Raw genomic sequence first — 16,899 nt, forward strand, 5'->3', positions numbered from 1 at the left:
AGAGAGAGAGAGAGAAAGAGAGAGAGAGAGAGAGAGAGAGAGAGAGAGAGAGAGAGAGAGAGAATGAGAACCAATGGGAAAAATACACACTTTTTGGGTACCAGAACACTTGGATAAATAAAAAAAATTACTATATAGCCCAACCGGTATGGCTCAGCAGTTGAGCGTTGACCCAGGAACCAAGAGGTCACTGGTTCGATTCCCGTTCAAGGCACATGGCAAGGTTGCAGGCTCAATCCCCAGTAGGGGGCATGCAGAAGGCAGCCAATCGATGATGTTTCTCTCTCTCTTAAAAAAATCAATAAAAACATATTTTTAAAGAAGGGGGGAGGTACTAGATATATCTTACCATAATTGTTTTCTCGTTTAGACTGGTAAAATAATAGAAAGACATCAAGTTTAGAGTCTAACAGAGCTGGATTTGAATGTGGCTCTGCTAATTAATATTTTTGTAAGTTTTGACAAATTATTTAATATCCTTTGAGCCTTAATTTTCTCTGCTGTTAAAAAGGAATCGCACACCCTAGCTTGTTTGGCTCAGTGGATAGAGTGTCAGCCTGTGGACTGAAGGGTCCTGGGTTTGATTCCGGTCAAGGACACATACCTGGGTTGCAGGCTCGATCCCCAGTAGGGGGCGTGCAGGAGGTAGCTGATCAATGACTCTCATCATTGATATTTCTATCTCTCTCTCCCTCTCTCTTCCTCACTGAAATCAATAGAAATATCTTTTTCTAAAAAAGAGACACACAAACCTCAATGTTGAACATATTAAACAAAAATTTTATAACACCTATTTCCAGTATGTTCAAAGAACTAAAAGAAACTATTTCTAGCCCTAACCAGTTTGGCTCAGTGGATAGAGCGTCAGCCTGTGGACTGAAAGGTCCCAGGTTCGATTCCGGTCAAGGGCATGTACTTGGTTGCGGTCACATCCCCAGTAGGTTGCAGGAGGTGTGTAGGAGGCAGCTGGTTGATGTTTCTCTCTCATCAATGTTTCTAACTCTCTATCCTTCTCCCTCCCTCTCTGTAAAAAATCAATATAATATATTAAAAAAAAGAAAAAAAAGAAACCATTTCTAAAGAACTAAAGAAAAATATGAGAATAATTAATTGCCAAGAAGAGACTATCAACAGGCAGGAATTATTAAAAATTAACCAAATAGAAATTCTGAAGTTGAAAAGAACAATAACTAAATATAAAATTCCCTAGAGGAACATAACAACAGATATGAGCAGCCATAAGAAAGAGTAGACAAATTTGAAGATAGGTCAAAGAATGAAGAAAGAGTGAAGAAAAAAATGAGCTTCAGGGTACTGTAGAATACCATCCAGCATATCAACAAGTACATAATGGCAATCTCATAAGGAGAAGAAAAAAGAAACAAACAAACAAACAAACAAAAATTGAAAAAGTAGAGCTGAACATTTCTGAAATTTGATGTAAAACAATAACCTACACATCCAAGAAGCTCAACAAATTTAAAATGTGATAAACACCAAGTAGGATTAGACACATTATAGTCAAACTGTCAAGATTAAAAAATAGAGCCCAGCTGGCAGGGCTCAGTGGATGACAGTGGACCACAAGGTCATGATTCGATTCCCAGTCAGGGCATATGCCTGGGTTTCAGGCTTGATCCCCAGTATGGAGCATGCAAGAGACAGCCGATCAATGATTCTCTCTCATCATTGATGTTTCTATCTCTCTCATTCTCCCTTCCTCTCTGAAATAAAAAATATATATATATGGGGAAAAAATATTAAAAAACAGAATCTTGAAAGCAACAATAAAGATGTGACTTATCACTGACAGGGATTCTCAATAAAATTAACAACTGATTCCTCCTTAGAAACCTTAAAGGCCAGAAGGTAACATGACATTCAAAGTGCTAAAAGACTCAAACAAGAATTCAATGTCCATTAAAATTATTCTTTAAACACAATGGAGAAATTAAGAAATTCCCAGATAAATAAAGAGGAAGAACAAAAGCTGGACTCACATTTTCCAATTTTAAAACATATTAAAAAGCCACAGTAATAAAGCCTATGACAAAGACAGACATGCAGATCAATGAAATACAATTTAGATTACAGTCCTAACTGGTTTGGCTCAGTGGATAGAGCATCGGCCTGTGGACCAAAGGGTACCCGGTTCGATTCCAGTCAAGGGCACAGACCTTGGTTGCAGGATGTGAGACTCATGCAGGAGGCAACCAATCAATGTTTCTCTCACATTGATGTTTCTCTCTCTCTTTTACTCTTTCTAAAAATAAATGGGAAAATATCCCCGGGCAAGGAATAACAAAAAAACAACAACAACAAAATTTAAAGTACAGAAAAAACTCTCAAATTTAGTCAACTGGTGTTCAATGAAGAAAGAACATCTTTTCAACAAATGGTGCTAAGATAACTGGATATCGAATTTAAAATAATAAAATTAGACTCCTGCCACATACCATATAAAAAGATTAAAAGAAAATATTTGCAAATAGTTTATGTAATAGGAGGTTCTAGTATCTAAAATATATAAAAAATTCTTATAACTCAAACATTAAAAAACAAATAACTCAATTCAAAAAGGAGCAAAAGACCTGAAAAGATATTTCTCCAAAGAACACACGCAAATGACCAACAGCACAATAAAAAGCTGGCCAACATATGGAAACATGCTAACATCTGTCACTTAATTGCTAAATATATGCTTATTAAATCTGAACATCAGAATATAAAACTTGCTGTAAATTTTCTTCTGTACTTTCATGTTTGAAACAGTCCACAATTAAAAAAATATAGAATTAGGTAAATGATAAAGTTAAATATTATTAACTAGCATTTTAAAAGTTTAAAAACTGTATGGACCTATGCTATATCATGAAACATGCTTAATGTTTTTTTTCTCCTTGAGTAAAAGAGATTGCCATTGTAGAAAACTAGAGAAATAGATACACAAGGGGGGGGTGGGGCGGGGAGAGGGGAATCATTTTCAATCCTACCACCTGAAATGACTATTGACATTAGTTTCTGTCAACATCAGTTTGTCATTGTTCAGTGAATTTTTAACATGGTTGAAATCTATATAATAAAAGCCTAAGCAACTGTTATGGTAGAACAACCAGAACGACTGGTCGCTATGATGCGCACTGACCACCAGGGGGCAGACGCTCAATGCAGGAGCTGCCTCCTGGTGGTCAATGTGCTCCCACAGGGGGAGCACCGCTCAGCGAGAAGCTGGGCTCATGGCTGGCGAGCACCTCTCCCACCTCCGCAGCAGCGCTAAGGAGCAGTGTGCCGAGCGGTAAGGAGCAGCGAGCAGGCAGGTGGTAAGGAGCAATGGGTCCCGGACTGCAAGAGGGATGTCACCTGCCAGCTTAGGCCCGATCCCATGAGCCCACATGAGGTGCTCGCCAGCCATGAGCCACATATATATATATACACACACACACATATATATATATATAAAGCCAGCATCCATCATGACCAGGACGACTGATGACCAGTCGCTATGATGTCCACTGTGGCCAGCAAACTGGCCTGATCAGGGGGTGGGGCCGGCCGGCCAACCTCCTGTGGCCCATCCCCCCGGCCCCCGATCGGCCCGCCCCACTATGATAGGCCCGCAGCCCCTCCCCCTGGCCGGGCCCCGCCCCTGATCACCTTCCCCACCCCAATAGGGGGTGGGGCCAGTCAGCCAACCTCCTGCAGCCCTCCCCCCCAGCAGGCCCCCATTACCCTGATCGGCCCGCAGCCCCTCCCTCCACCCGGCCCCACCCCAGATCGGCTCCCCCACCCTGATCAGGAGCAGGGCCAGCTGGCTAAACACCCATGGCCCTTCCCCCAGGCTGCTGGCCCCTAGTCGGCACCCCCCACCCCAATCGGGGGCGGGGCTGACTGGCCCACCATCCACAGCCCCTCCCCCTGGCCAGCCCCGCCCCCAATCAGCTGTGGTCCCTCCCCCGATCGGGGCAGGCTGGCTGGCCAACCTCCTGCCATCTTCTCCTCCTGACAGGCCTATCCCTGATCTGCCCCGATTGGGGCTGGGCTGGCCAGACCCCACCCGTGCACAAATTCGTGCACTGGGCCTCTAGTTTTTATATAAGTACATCAACATTTCATTTGCAATTATCATCTGCTCTTTACCTTAGAATATTTGATAATAATTAAACTTTTAAAATCTAGTATGTTTCCTTTTTTCTGTTGCCATAAGCCTTTCCTGCTCGCTGTCCACCCTTAATAATGGTGGTAACTTAAAAGCTCTAAAAGTTTACCAAAACTCTTGGCTCTCAGGAAGGCAGAGAAAACAATGTTACTAGGCTAAAAAGAAGGGCAAATCCTTTCGCTGGCCTTGTCACTCCATAACCCCGTGATTCCTCCCTGAGAGTAAACCGATTCCTTCTTTCTGAATTCACCATCACAAATCTACTTCTACACCTGATGAGGTTTAAATAAGATAATATATTTGAGAGTGCACTGCAAGCTATAAAAAGGTACATAAACATTATTATAAAAAATTAATAGTAACAGGAGGGAAGGAATCAATAAATTTTAAAAATTCTGCTGTGGAAGGAATATAACATGAGACAAAAATAATTCACTAGTGCCTGGCCAGTTTGGCTCAGTGGATAGAACACTGGCCTGCGGACTGCAGGGGCCCAGGTTCAATTCCTGGTCAGGGCACATGCCTGGGTTGCAGGCTCAATCCTCAGTGGGGGGTGTGTAGGAGGTAGCTGATCGATGGCTCATTATTGATGTTTCTATCCCTCTCTCCCTCTCCCTTTCTCTCTGAAATCAATAAAAATATATTAAAAAAAACAACTTGTAACTAATATTTAAAATAATAATAATAATAATTCACTAGAAATCTCACCGAAGATCCAGACCGGCTTCTTTCCAGAGTAAATCCATCAAGCGCAGCATTTGGAGTGTCAACATATCCTGTCGTAAATCTAAGAGAAAAAACCCTCATTATTACAAATGTTTTCCATTTTATAATTGCTAACATTAACTTAAGATTAGCTGATGCAGCCAGAATTAACTAAAACCATTGGCAAATGCTCTGATAATTTTTTCCCCAAAGTTTTAAAGTTGATCATATTCATTAAGGTTTGTTGGTTAGCACATCCCAGTAACACAATTTTAAAAATGGAGTGTAAAAATATTTTAGTTTACCATGTGTAAGCTACTCTACTAATTATAATACAGCTTTAACACAGTAATGTTATATTAAAGCATCCACACAATTCACACTAATTTTTTTCCTTCTTTTTTAATTTTAGGGATACACAGGAAGTTCTCAAGAATTGCTAAAGTAATAACTGCATGATGCGTTCACAAAACAGTAATAGCTTATTTTATTTATGATGTCCAGGGGTAATTTTCAGGTAACAGAGGCTGTGAAAGTAGTGACTTCTACATAATGACATTCATATGGTCAAGTGATGTAAATGTCTGGCAAAACACTACAACTTCTTTTAAAAGTAGTTGTAAGCACATATTATGCTAAGCACATTTACTTGTTATCTCACTTAATTCCTGTTAATAACCCAATGAAACACTGGTTGGCTGCCTCCTACACACCTCTTACTGGGGATCGAGCCCACAACCCAGACATGTGCCATGACCAAGAATCGAACTGGCGCACAGAATGACACCCAACCAACTAAGCCACACCTGCCAGGACTCAGTAAGGTATTTTAAAAAACAAAACTATGGCAGCAATATAAAAATTGTTATCACTGAAATAAGATGTATGAATATATTACTGGAAATATTCTGTTGTATTTCACAAGCTTTTTACCAAAGGAATAGACTTTGTATTTTGTAGGGGGGAAAGGGAAGGTATATTAGAACAATGTATATAAGTAAGCTGTAGAAGTCAATTTCCAAAAAGGGGGGGAAAAGATTTAGGACATGATGAATTCAACCTCACGACCACTGATAGCTAGCTCTTTTGGATGCCATTTGCTGTTAACATTTACACATTTCAGATAAAGAAACCAACAACAAAAGAAGAAATACTAAGAAATTTGGCACTATAAAAACTTCAGTACATACCATCACCATTTTTAAAAATCACGCCGACTGAATCCTCACCAAATACCTTGTTGTTGTATACCAGCCACAACGGCTTCATTTTAGAATCCATGTATTTACACTTTTCAACACTGAAATCAAACAAGGGGAAAATTAGCCCACTTCAATTTAAAGACAGGACAAGATTATAATTTTGCTGTGATATACTAGTCGAGGGAGAACCCCTCACCTGTTCCAGTCTACAGAAGTCAGAACTAGAGCATTTCCTCTTGGCAGAAAAGCAACCTGGATGACAGCCTTTGGTATGTAGTGATGCCAGATGGGCTGGACTAAAAACCTAGGTTTACCCTTCTTACTACCTACATTTAAAAGTCCTCCTTTCTTTTCCTTATTCTTCTTTATGTTGTTATGTATAGTCAATAATATTATTAAAATTATTAAGAGTTCATTCTTAATTTCTTAAAAAGGAGTCAATTTTGAATACTGATATACTGAATACATATTATTACTTCTCCATTATTGCTTCTATAGAGAATGAAAAAGTGAGAAATAATTTTCCAAATTTATTCAAGGTCTCATTTTGAAATAGGAAAGCTGGTTAGTAAATAATTTTAAAATAAGTTAATTATCAAATGATGGGTAGCAACATTTTTACTTACATAGGATTTTCAACTCTTAGAAACCAGTAATAGAAAATAAATTTAATTACTAGTATATACACTTGAAAGGAAGTGAACTTGTAATAACTTTCACTAACCCCACAGGTAAATTTAGCTAGCAGACATACATCCTATTGAACACAAGAATAACCTTTGAGGACATTTAAGGTCTCCCTTCTTTAATTATATTCCACTTATTGGTGCTAATACGTGGCCCTTTTCCTCCTCCAAGGCAGTCACTTAGAAATCCTTTCTTTATTGCTGTTTTCATGTAACATCCACTGAACATAGCATAGACTGTCACTTACTAGAGTTCCGAGAGGATGACACATGGGTTCAGAGGGGACTGCAGGTCAGAGAGGGCTTCCCGGTAAGCATTCTGTTTTAAACAAGTGTGCATGGCCTCTTTGCCTTTGGCTCTGTTTAGCTTCATTGCATTCAGTTTGATTAAACTATTTAAAGTTTTTAATTTATTGAGTGCTTCAACCTGGAAAATAAGTTTCCCCACCACCAAAATTAATTCATGGTTAAAAATAATACAAAGTACTATGACACAATTTGATCATATTAATCAGCAACCACTCAGAACACACCCCCAACCCCACACACACCCCAACCAGCTAAAGTAAAAACAGTACTTGGCTTATGAAAAACAGATACAACAGCATAAAAAACTTACTTTTATCACTTGTTACTTAAAACATCATTTTTCAAACTTTCTTTAACCCTTTTCTTAAATGGAATCTTATCAATCAGGAAAAAGTAAAGGGACATAGATTGTGGATAAAAAGATAAGTATGAAACTTAAACTACACAGAACTCTACAACTCACTAAGTAACAGAATTTAAAACACAACTAACCTGAAACACTCCATTTGGCCAACTCCGTAGTTTAAGAGGAAAATTTATGTACAAGTAACCTGGGGTTCCTAATATTCAACCTTACTACCTGCTTCTTGTCATCATTCTTATATGTCATCTTCTCAGTATATTCTCTTTCCATTAATAGTATGTTAAAATGGATTTTTTGTGTAATAAATAAAAATACAGTATTTGTTGTCCAAGTCTAAATTAATGACTTGTTTTTATAATGAGGACACTGGCTATCAAAACTTATGCAAATAAAAAAAGTTTATGCAAGAAGTACAAGGTCAATCAACAATGGCCAACTTAATCAAAACCACTGTGTTTAAAAGGTAACTTTGTCTAATAACTGAGGGTCTTTCCATCATGTTATGTAAAATTCCATAAAACAGCCTTGGCCAACCACAAACCAAAATAATTTATCATTATGGCATTAAAACTGGAAACAACTAATGATAAAAACAAAGTATGTATAAGTTGTATATAACAAGCATATAAAATATGTATACAAAAAACATTATGAATACCATGGCTTGAATTTCCATGAACATGAGATTTATTTTATACCATATTTTCATTTTCGAACTCTGCTCCTATTCAAGAAAACTACTAAGACTCTGTAGGGAGGTGAATTCAGGCATACAGTTTCTACAGACAGGCTGGGGGCTTACTCACAGGAAACTGGGAAATTTCTATTAGCTTGATGATAAAATTGAGACGGCAGACCAACCTGCCAAGTCAGTCATCTGTCAAAACCACAGACACTTCGTTTCTCAACAATTCCAGAAGCTGTACAAACAGTGGTGAAAAGGGAACCAGCTAAAAAATGGGCTATGCAAACAGGAACTTTTAGAAGTATTTCAAATTTTAATTTCTTTCATGTTTGTACAGTTTGGAATTTTCATGCCCCATCACTAATGTGTTGATATCCATTTCCTGGAACAGTGTCCTGAATACCCATATGGCCATAAGTGCTTCAACACCTTGTCTTTTTATAGCTTTACAGTGATAACAAGAACTGCCATGTAAAGGGTAGTCTTCCCCTTGCAATTCATCAGTATAGGAAAAAAAGTAAGACTAATATGATCATACATATGTCATATGATTGCTGTTATAAAAGTCAAGCTGAGGTCTCCAGAGAACCAAGATGTCCAGTGTGATTTGAGCATATGAGTGAAGCCAAAGAAGTAGGGACTTCATCAAGTGTGGCCTTACAGACTTTGACAAAGAGTTTGAATTTTTATTCTCCATGCAATAAAAATTACTGCAGGGATTGTAAAAAGGGAAATGACATAATACATCTACATTTTAAAAACATAACTTTATCTGTCAAGAAAAGGGGTGAAAGGAGGGGGGGAAAGAATGAAAAGAAAGGGTACAATATAGGAGGTTAATGAAGACATACAGGTGAGAAGATAATGGGTGAAACTAGGGTGGTAGCCATGAACACATGAGACATTGATAGATATGAGATAGATTTAAGGGGACTATAAAGTTAAGGGGATTAATAGTATCAATCTCAGATTGTTGTGAAGAATAAATGTCCCATAATAAGTGCTTAGCTATTATTGCCATCATTAAAGGCCTTTCTAAAAGGGAGGGATCAGATATAATTTGTTTCAACATGAATTAAAAGTCATCAATATTAAAATTATCTCTGAAAACCTATGGGAGTTTCTCTGGCAATGCAAATGAGTTAGAGAAGTGCAGTGGCTACGAATTTGCCTTCCCTGCATTCAATGCTTCTGCTAAAACTACCATGCATGGACTTACAGAACACCTTATCTATCATTGTGGTATTTTATATAGCATTGCTTCTGAACAAGAAAATCATTTCACAAAAAATGAAATGCAGCAATGGGCTCGGTGCTCATGGAATTCACTGGTCTTACCATATTCCCCACCACCCTAAAGTAGTTGGCTTTATAGAACAGTGAAATGGCCTTTTTAAGACTCAGTTACAGCACCAGCTATGTGATAATACCTTCCAGAGCTGGGGCAAGGTTCCCCAGAAGGCTGAAGGTGCTCTGAATCAGTGGCCAATATATGGTGCTGTTTCTCCCATAGCTCGGATTCATGGGTCTTAGAATCAAGGTGTGGAAATGGAGATGGTACCACTATTACTCTCATGGTAATCCACTAGCAAAACTTGTGTTTCCTGTTCCTGTGACCTTATGCTCTCCTGGCATAGTTATCTTAGTTACAAAGGGAAGAATCTTCCACTGGAAGACACAACAATGATGCCATGGAACTTGAAGACTCCTTTCCAGCCCATTTTGCGGTCCTTGTGGGAGAACAGGCAAAGAAGAAGGGCGTCACGAAGCTGGCTGGAGTAACTGATCCTGACTATCAAGGTGAAATTGGCCTACTACTCCACAATGGAGGTAGGGAAGAATATGTCTAGAATATAGATCGTTTGGTATCATCAGGCTCTGTGATTAAGGTCAATGGAAAATTAAAAGCCAATCCAGGCAGAACTACTAATGGCCTACACTCTTCAAGAATGAAGATTTGAGTCATTCTAGCAGGTAAAAAACCACAACCAACTGAGGAACTTGCTAAAGGCAAAGGAAATACAGAATAGGTTGGAAGAAGGTAGTAATAAACACCAGCTATGACCATGTGACCATTTACGAAAATGAGGACTAATTGTTATGAATATCTCCTCATTTTGTTATGTGTTTGTATGTGGTATGTTTATAGAAAATGCCTGTTTCTTCTTGCTCTTTTTTCCTTATCACAGAACATAAGATAAACTAACTTTATATTACAGTATTTAAATGTTGTTAATTTTACATCATAGTATTTAATTTATAGTATATCAAGGAGAAGAATAAACATCACTCAAGGAACCTCCTCTTCTGGGAAAGAGGTCAATCATTTTTTAAAAAAATATGTATTTTATTGATTTTTTACAGAGAGGAAGGGAGGAGGAGAGAGAATTAGAAACATCGATGAGAGAGAAACATCGATCAGCTGCCTCCTGCACACCTCCTACGGGGGATGTGCCCACAACCAAGGTACATGCCCTTGACTGGAATCGAACCTGGGACCTTTCAGTCCGCAGGCCGATGCTCTATCCACTGAGCCAAACCAGTTAGGGTGGTCAGTCATTTTTAATTATACTCAGGGTAGTTGTATCAGGTTAGGTGAAATTTTGACCTTGTTATTGCCCTTATTTGGAGATTAAGTATGGTTTAACATTCTGCATATGGATGCTTCATCTGCCATAGTTAATTTGATGTATTAACTTGACTGGGCAATGGAGTGTCCAGATATTTGGTCCAAAATTATTCTGGTTGTGTCTGTGAGGGTGTTTTCAGGTGAGATTAGCATTTGAATCAGTAGACTGAAAAAAGCAGATTGCCCTCCCTATGGGAGTGGGCCTCATCCAAGCATGAAATTTTGAATAGAACAAAAGGCAGACCCTCCTGTGAGAAAGAAGAAATTCCACCTGTCTTACTGCATTGAACGTGGACAAAGGTCTTTTCCTGCTTTTGGACTTGAACTGAAACATGGGCTCTCCTTAGGTGCCAAGCTTGTCCTCTTTCAGACCAAAACTTATATACTATTGGCTCTCCTGGATCTTCTGCTGAAATTGTTGAAACTTCATTTTTTTACTTAAATTTTTATTTTAAAAAATATGTTAAGATTCAGTTACTAAAACCTCTATAAGTAATGAAATGGAAGAAATTATACAATTTATCAAGTACCATGTGGCAAATTGAATATGAAGATTAAAACAAGCTGGTATTGCCCGGCTGGCATGGCTTAAAGGTTGAGTGTCGACCTATGAACCGAACCAGGAAGTCACGGTTCAATTCACGGTCAGGGCACATACCTGGGTTGCGGGTTCCACCCCCAGTAGGGGGTGTACAGGAGGCAGCCGATCAATGATTCTCTCTCATCATTGATGTTTCTATCTCTCTCTCCCTCACCCTTCCTCTCTGAGATCAATAAAAATATATTTAAAACAAACAAACAAACAAAAAAGAAGCTGATACCTGCTTGGAAAGCACTTTCATGTGCCCTACGCTTCCCCGGCAGTACGCTTCAAGGATGACACCAAACTGTATGGAGATAGCAGGAATGTGCACTTCTGATCTGCAGAAAGTTAATATTATGATCATTTATCAAACACTTCAGATTCACCAAACTAAAGTAATGACTTCTTTATTCTATTACTAGAGGCCCAGCACACAAAATTCATGCACTGGGGGTGGGGGGGTTATCCCTCAGCCTGGCCTGCGCCCTCTTGTAGTCCGGGACCCCTCGGGGGATGTCCACCTGTCAGCTTAGGCCCGATCCCCCTGGGCCCAAGCCGGCACTCAGACATCCCTCTCGCAGTCTGGGGCTCTCCTAGTCCAGGACCCCTTGCTCCTTACTGCCACGGAGGCAGGAGAGGCTCCTGCCACCGCCGCTGCCTCGCCAGCCGTGAGCCCGGCTTCTGGCTGAACTGGGAGAGGGGGGAAGGGAGGGAAGGAAATGCCGCTCAACTAGTAGCTGGCCCTGCCCCTCTGCCCACTGGTGGGGGTGGGGGGCTGATTGGGGGCAGGCTGGCCAGGGGAGGGGCCATGGGAGGTTGAGGCCCTGGCTGTGAGAAGCTGAGGTGTCGTGGTAGTGCCCAGTTCCACCTCCTCCCCACCTCTGTGGAGATGCTGGGACCACGCAGCCCCCTCTCCCACCGCCTCTGCGGAAAGGGGGCACCGGGACCAGGCCTGCACCCTGCCTCTCCCAGGGTGGCATGCCTTGGCCCTCGCAGCCCTGGCTTTGTCCAGAAGGTCATCCAGAAGGACATTTGGCTGTCCAGTCTAATTAGCATATTAGCTCTTTATTATATAGGACTAGAGGCCCGGTGCACAAATTTGTGCACAGGTGGGGGGTCTGGCCGGCCCTCTCTGATCAGGGCCAATCGGGGCCAGCCGGCCGGGGGGGGGGGGGGGGGGGGAGGGAACGTGGGAGGTTGGCCAGCTGATCAGGGGTGGGGGAGGTGATTGGGGGCGGGGCCAGCTGGGAGGAGGGGCCGCAGGAGGTTGGCTGGCTGGCCCACCCCCGATTGGGACAGGTTGTCTGGCTGCAGTGAGTGTCATAGCAAGCGGTAGTTCCAGTCATCCAGTCGCTTGGCTTTTATATATATAGATAAAATTAACTTATGATGCCAACCAAAGAAAAAAATACATCCTCTTGCTAAAATATTTTGGTGGGATGGTCAACTTTTCAATTCTTTAAACATTATAGTACAAAAAGTTATGAAATTTTATAGTTACTTAATTCTTCCAAGAAATCCAAATATTTTACATATTACCTTATTTGCTTTTTAGAGTGAAAAGGTAATATTACCAATTTAGAGATACTTACAAAGATCTGACTCATATCACACAATTGACTAAATCTCTCAACTTGCTTCTATTCAATTTTTCTCACTTAAAGAATGTGTATATATTTGAAACAGGAAGGAATACCTTATTCCCTGAGATGTTTATAAAACACTTACTTACCTAAGGTGCCAAAATAGAAACTGCCCTATCCTCCGATTAGCAAGTGCTCTTTCTAACAGGAATCTAGAGAGGGCACAATCAAGAAAAGGCTCATATTTTAAAACTTGCACCAGTTGTAAAAGATATTGCGAGAGTTCTTCATCGCTGAAAAAACAAAACAAACAAAAAACACACAGTAAGTCACTTAACATCCTATGCCAGAAAAAGATCCCTTCCTGTCAAACTATTGAATATTAACTTACTGAAGCACAATGGTTCTTTTGGGTCAGGCTTGTTGCATGCTTACATTCCCTGTTCCACTATTACAGTAACACAAGAAAAGCTGAAGATTTCAGCAAGAGGGAGAGTGGAAGGGAGCAAAGAACAGATATATGGGGCATTTTTATTAAATTATTTAGGTTGATACAAGTATAATCGGCCAGAGTTACAATAAAATTCAGTACTGATTTCTGGTCATGTTGAAAATGTTGTGTACTCAGTCAAGCAATCAGTTTTAAAAAATAAAAACTATATCAGTACTGTGGTAATTTATTTTACTCTCCTATCATTAGGATTAAGTAATTCTTTCTCCCAGATAATGAATGTACAATTAAAATCTTAACTTTAAGTAGTCTGAAGGATAAGAAAATGAGTGCATTTGTGAGTACTGAACCACTGAATTAATATAACATAATATTGTAATTAACATGAGTTGAATTAATTAAGATTAGTGGTTCTCTATTGGATGTCCATCCCAAAACCATTCACATGTAAACGCACTCCCATCAGAGGCAATTCCAGTAGTCGGGTAAGATATGAATCTCAAGTTCACAACTTACAAGTAAATGCCATAGATTTCCACACAGTTTTGACCAAAGAGGACTGTACAAGCATATTCACTGCAGGATTGCTTATAACAGACAAATCGAGAGAAGACTTAAAGTGTTCCTCAATAGGGGAATTAAATAATTAAGATATATCCTTATAACAGAATATTACACAGTGGTAAAAGGAATAAACTACATTTATCTGTAATGTGAGAGACTGACCTTAAAAACCTAATGTTGAATTTTTAAAAAAAGCAAAGTGCAAAACAATATACACAACAAAACACATTTGTGTGAATTTTAAATGTATTATATTATCATTCTGTATCTATATTTTTATAGATATAGAAGTGTGGTAAAGCAGAAAGTGTGATATAGAAGGATAAATACCAAATTCATGATTATGGCTGTCTCTGGAAAATGAAAGGAAAAAATCAGTGCTCAGTAAGGAAACTAAAAGGACTTCATCTTTAACTGTATTGTTATTTACTTAAAAATTAAATAATCATTACAAAATATTAACATTTATTAATTCTGAGTGGTAGATAGAAAGGAGTTAAGACAGCAGGCCTAACTGCTATCCTTTGAAAAAGTCTGGCCCTTGGCTGGCATCTGGAAACAGATTTAAAAGGCTTTCTACCAACCTAACAGAAAAGAGTAGCTCAGTGTGCCTAACCTATGCAAACAGTATATTTTATGCTGAACTTTTCTTCTGGAACTCTAGAATTTTGGTTTGTGCTAGACAGAGGGTGCTTGTGTGATTAGCCACCAAGTCTCTAATGCTTCCCTTGTAGACATTTCAAACGTGTCGTTTCAACTCATTACTGGGGAAATTAAGTGTATTTAGTTTGATTCCACTGGGAAAGGAACCTTAGAAACTTGCCTGGTTTCCTCCAGACTTTGCCCCATGAATCTTTTTCCTTTGCCAATTCTGCTCTGTATCCTTTTGCTGTAATAAATCATAACCAAGAGTATGATTATATGCTGAGTCCTATGAGTCATCCTAGTGAATCATAGAACCTGAGGGTGATCTTGGGGACCTCTGATCCAGTATGTTTTTGTTTTACAATATAGAGTAAATGCAGAGAGAGAGGGAGAGAGAGAGAGAGAAAACAAATGCTTTAAATTCTGAATAATTCCTACCCTTTTTCTTTCTTATTAGATATTCAAGCAGGCATTACCTTCTCTATCCACACCCAAGTAATTCCTTGCCCCCCAAAAAGCCAACTGCAGGAGATACCTCATCTGTCGCAGGCAGCCTACAGCATATTCCCGAACGTACTGATCTGGATAGTTGAAATCTAGAAGCTCCAGGGCCTCCCGAGGAGGTAGTTTAGGCCAAATCTGAAGTAGTGCCTGAAGCTGTTTAAAAATTGAAACTGGTTCAGAAATTATAGGGGTTAGGAGAAGAGATGGGTCAAAAGGAGAAGCCTACTTGCAATTACAGAGGCCTCAAAAATCCATTCCTGTTAATATGGAATAATAAAGACTGTCACAGTTGAAATACTCTATAGATAAGCAGAAAATAAAAGCTATTAAATACTTACTTGGAAATAGATGATGCACTGAATATATGAATTCTACAATCAATGACCATTAAATAATTTTAAAAGGAAAGCAACAAAGGGTGAGGAAGAGTACGTGTGCACAAAATGATCAAGAAATACTTAAAGGTAAAATTCAAAGTACAAATATAAGTGGCAATGCTCAAATTAATGAGTTATTTACATGTAAAGTTAATGAATAACAACATAAAATTATTTTGAGGGAGTTTACTTTTAACTCTTAATATTTTAAGAGAATCTTATGACTTGATGGAACTTTTTATTGACCATAACATGTTTAAACCCTAAATCATAATAAGTAACTCATTAGAAATAAATAGTAACTAGTTGTTTATTTTCTATAAACAAGACAAATACAACTAGTCTTCTACTTGCAGATGCCACTTAGAAATGGTCTAGATTTAGGATAAAAAAGAATCCCTTGGGGAGATAAGCTGGGACTACAGGTGGAGAACAGGTTTGGGTACACATGGCCACATCTTTGGAAACCTGAGTTCCAGAAAGCACAAACCTCTTGAGCTTTTGTGCAAGACTTAGGCTCTAAGAATTTAAGAATTAAGAATAATGTTTCTTTTTTCTTTTTAATACAATTTTTATTGATTTCATAGAGGAAGGGAGAGGGTGAGAGAGAAACATCAATGATGGGAGAGAATCACTGATTGGCTGCCTCCTGCTCGCCCCATACTGGGGATGGAGCCCGCAACCCCGGCATGTGCCCTTGACCGGAATCGAACTCAGGACCCTTCAGTCTGCAGGCTAATGCTCTATCCACTGAACCAAACCAGCTAGGGCTCTCATCATTGATGTTTCTTTTTTATTTTTTTAAATATATTTTATTGATTTTTTTACAGAGAGGAAGGGAGAGGGAGAGAGAGTCAGAAACATTGATGAGAGAGAAACATCAATCAGCTGCCTCCTGCACACCCCCTACTGGGGATGTGCCTGCAACCAAGCTACATGCCCTTGACTGGAATCGAACCTGGGACCCTTGAGTCCACAGGCTTACGCTCTAGCCACTGAGCCAAACCGGTCAGGGCACATCATTGATGTTTCTATCTCTCTCTCTCCCGCTCCCTACCTCTCTGAAATAAATAAAAATATATTAAAAAAGAATTAAGTAAAAATAGTTTGTATTTTATCTGCATCCTATCAGAGCACAGTGAGACTCATCAGGATTGCTCTTGACAAGAGCTCTTTCCTCATGTTTTTGATATGTTGATAGCATGCATTCTTATCAGGGATGGTTAAGTGGGAAGAAAATTGGTTATGGAGAGCAAAAACATTTTTTGGTAATTATGAATGTAGCACTCTAAAGCTCAACTCTATCTAATAAAATCTTTTTCCTTAATATTTATCTTGTTGGGTTTCCTTGGTTATCGCTGACATCAAGTCCAAGGAGAAAACACAAAATGCATACAAGATAAGTTACAAACTATGGCAAATAGATGGCAATGAGTGGAGAACGTTCTCTCAACTG

At 39.3% G+C, this 16,899-nt stretch overlaps 1 protein-coding gene across 4 annotated transcripts in view; it reads right to left on the reverse strand.

Annotated features, from left to right (window-relative positions):
- Positions 1-16,899, reverse strand: part of PIK3CB (phosphatidylinositol-4,5-bisphosphate 3-kinase catalytic subunit beta) — a 139,671-nt gene that overhangs the window by 16,640 nt on the left and 106,132 nt on the right. For 2 of the 4 annotated variants that reach the window (XM_054708178.1, XM_054708177.1), the window contains 7 exons: positions 15,098-15,219; positions 14,741-14,806; positions 13,052-13,195; positions 11,558-11,657; positions 6,998-7,176; positions 6,052-6,161; positions 4,865-4,943 (listed from right to left, as the gene is read on the reverse strand). In XM_054708178.1, coding sequence (XP_054564153.1) covers positions 4,865-4,943; positions 6,052-6,161; positions 6,998-7,176; positions 11,558-11,657; positions 13,052-13,195; positions 14,741-14,806; positions 15,098-15,219 — 800 coding nt within the window. The remainder of the gene's footprint in view (positions 1-4,864; positions 4,944-6,051; positions 6,162-6,997; positions 7,177-11,557; positions 11,658-13,051; positions 13,196-14,740; positions 14,807-15,097; positions 15,220-16,899) is intronic. The other 2 variants (XM_054708180.1, XM_054708179.1) reach the window with 2 other exon arrangements.

This window comes from Eptesicus fuscus, chromosome 18 (assembly GCF_027574615.1).
Source record: "Eptesicus fuscus isolate TK198812 chromosome 18, DD_ASM_mEF_20220401, whole genome shotgun sequence".
Classification (NCBI taxonomy): domain Eukaryota; kingdom Metazoa; phylum Chordata; class Mammalia; order Chiroptera; family Vespertilionidae; genus Eptesicus; species Eptesicus fuscus.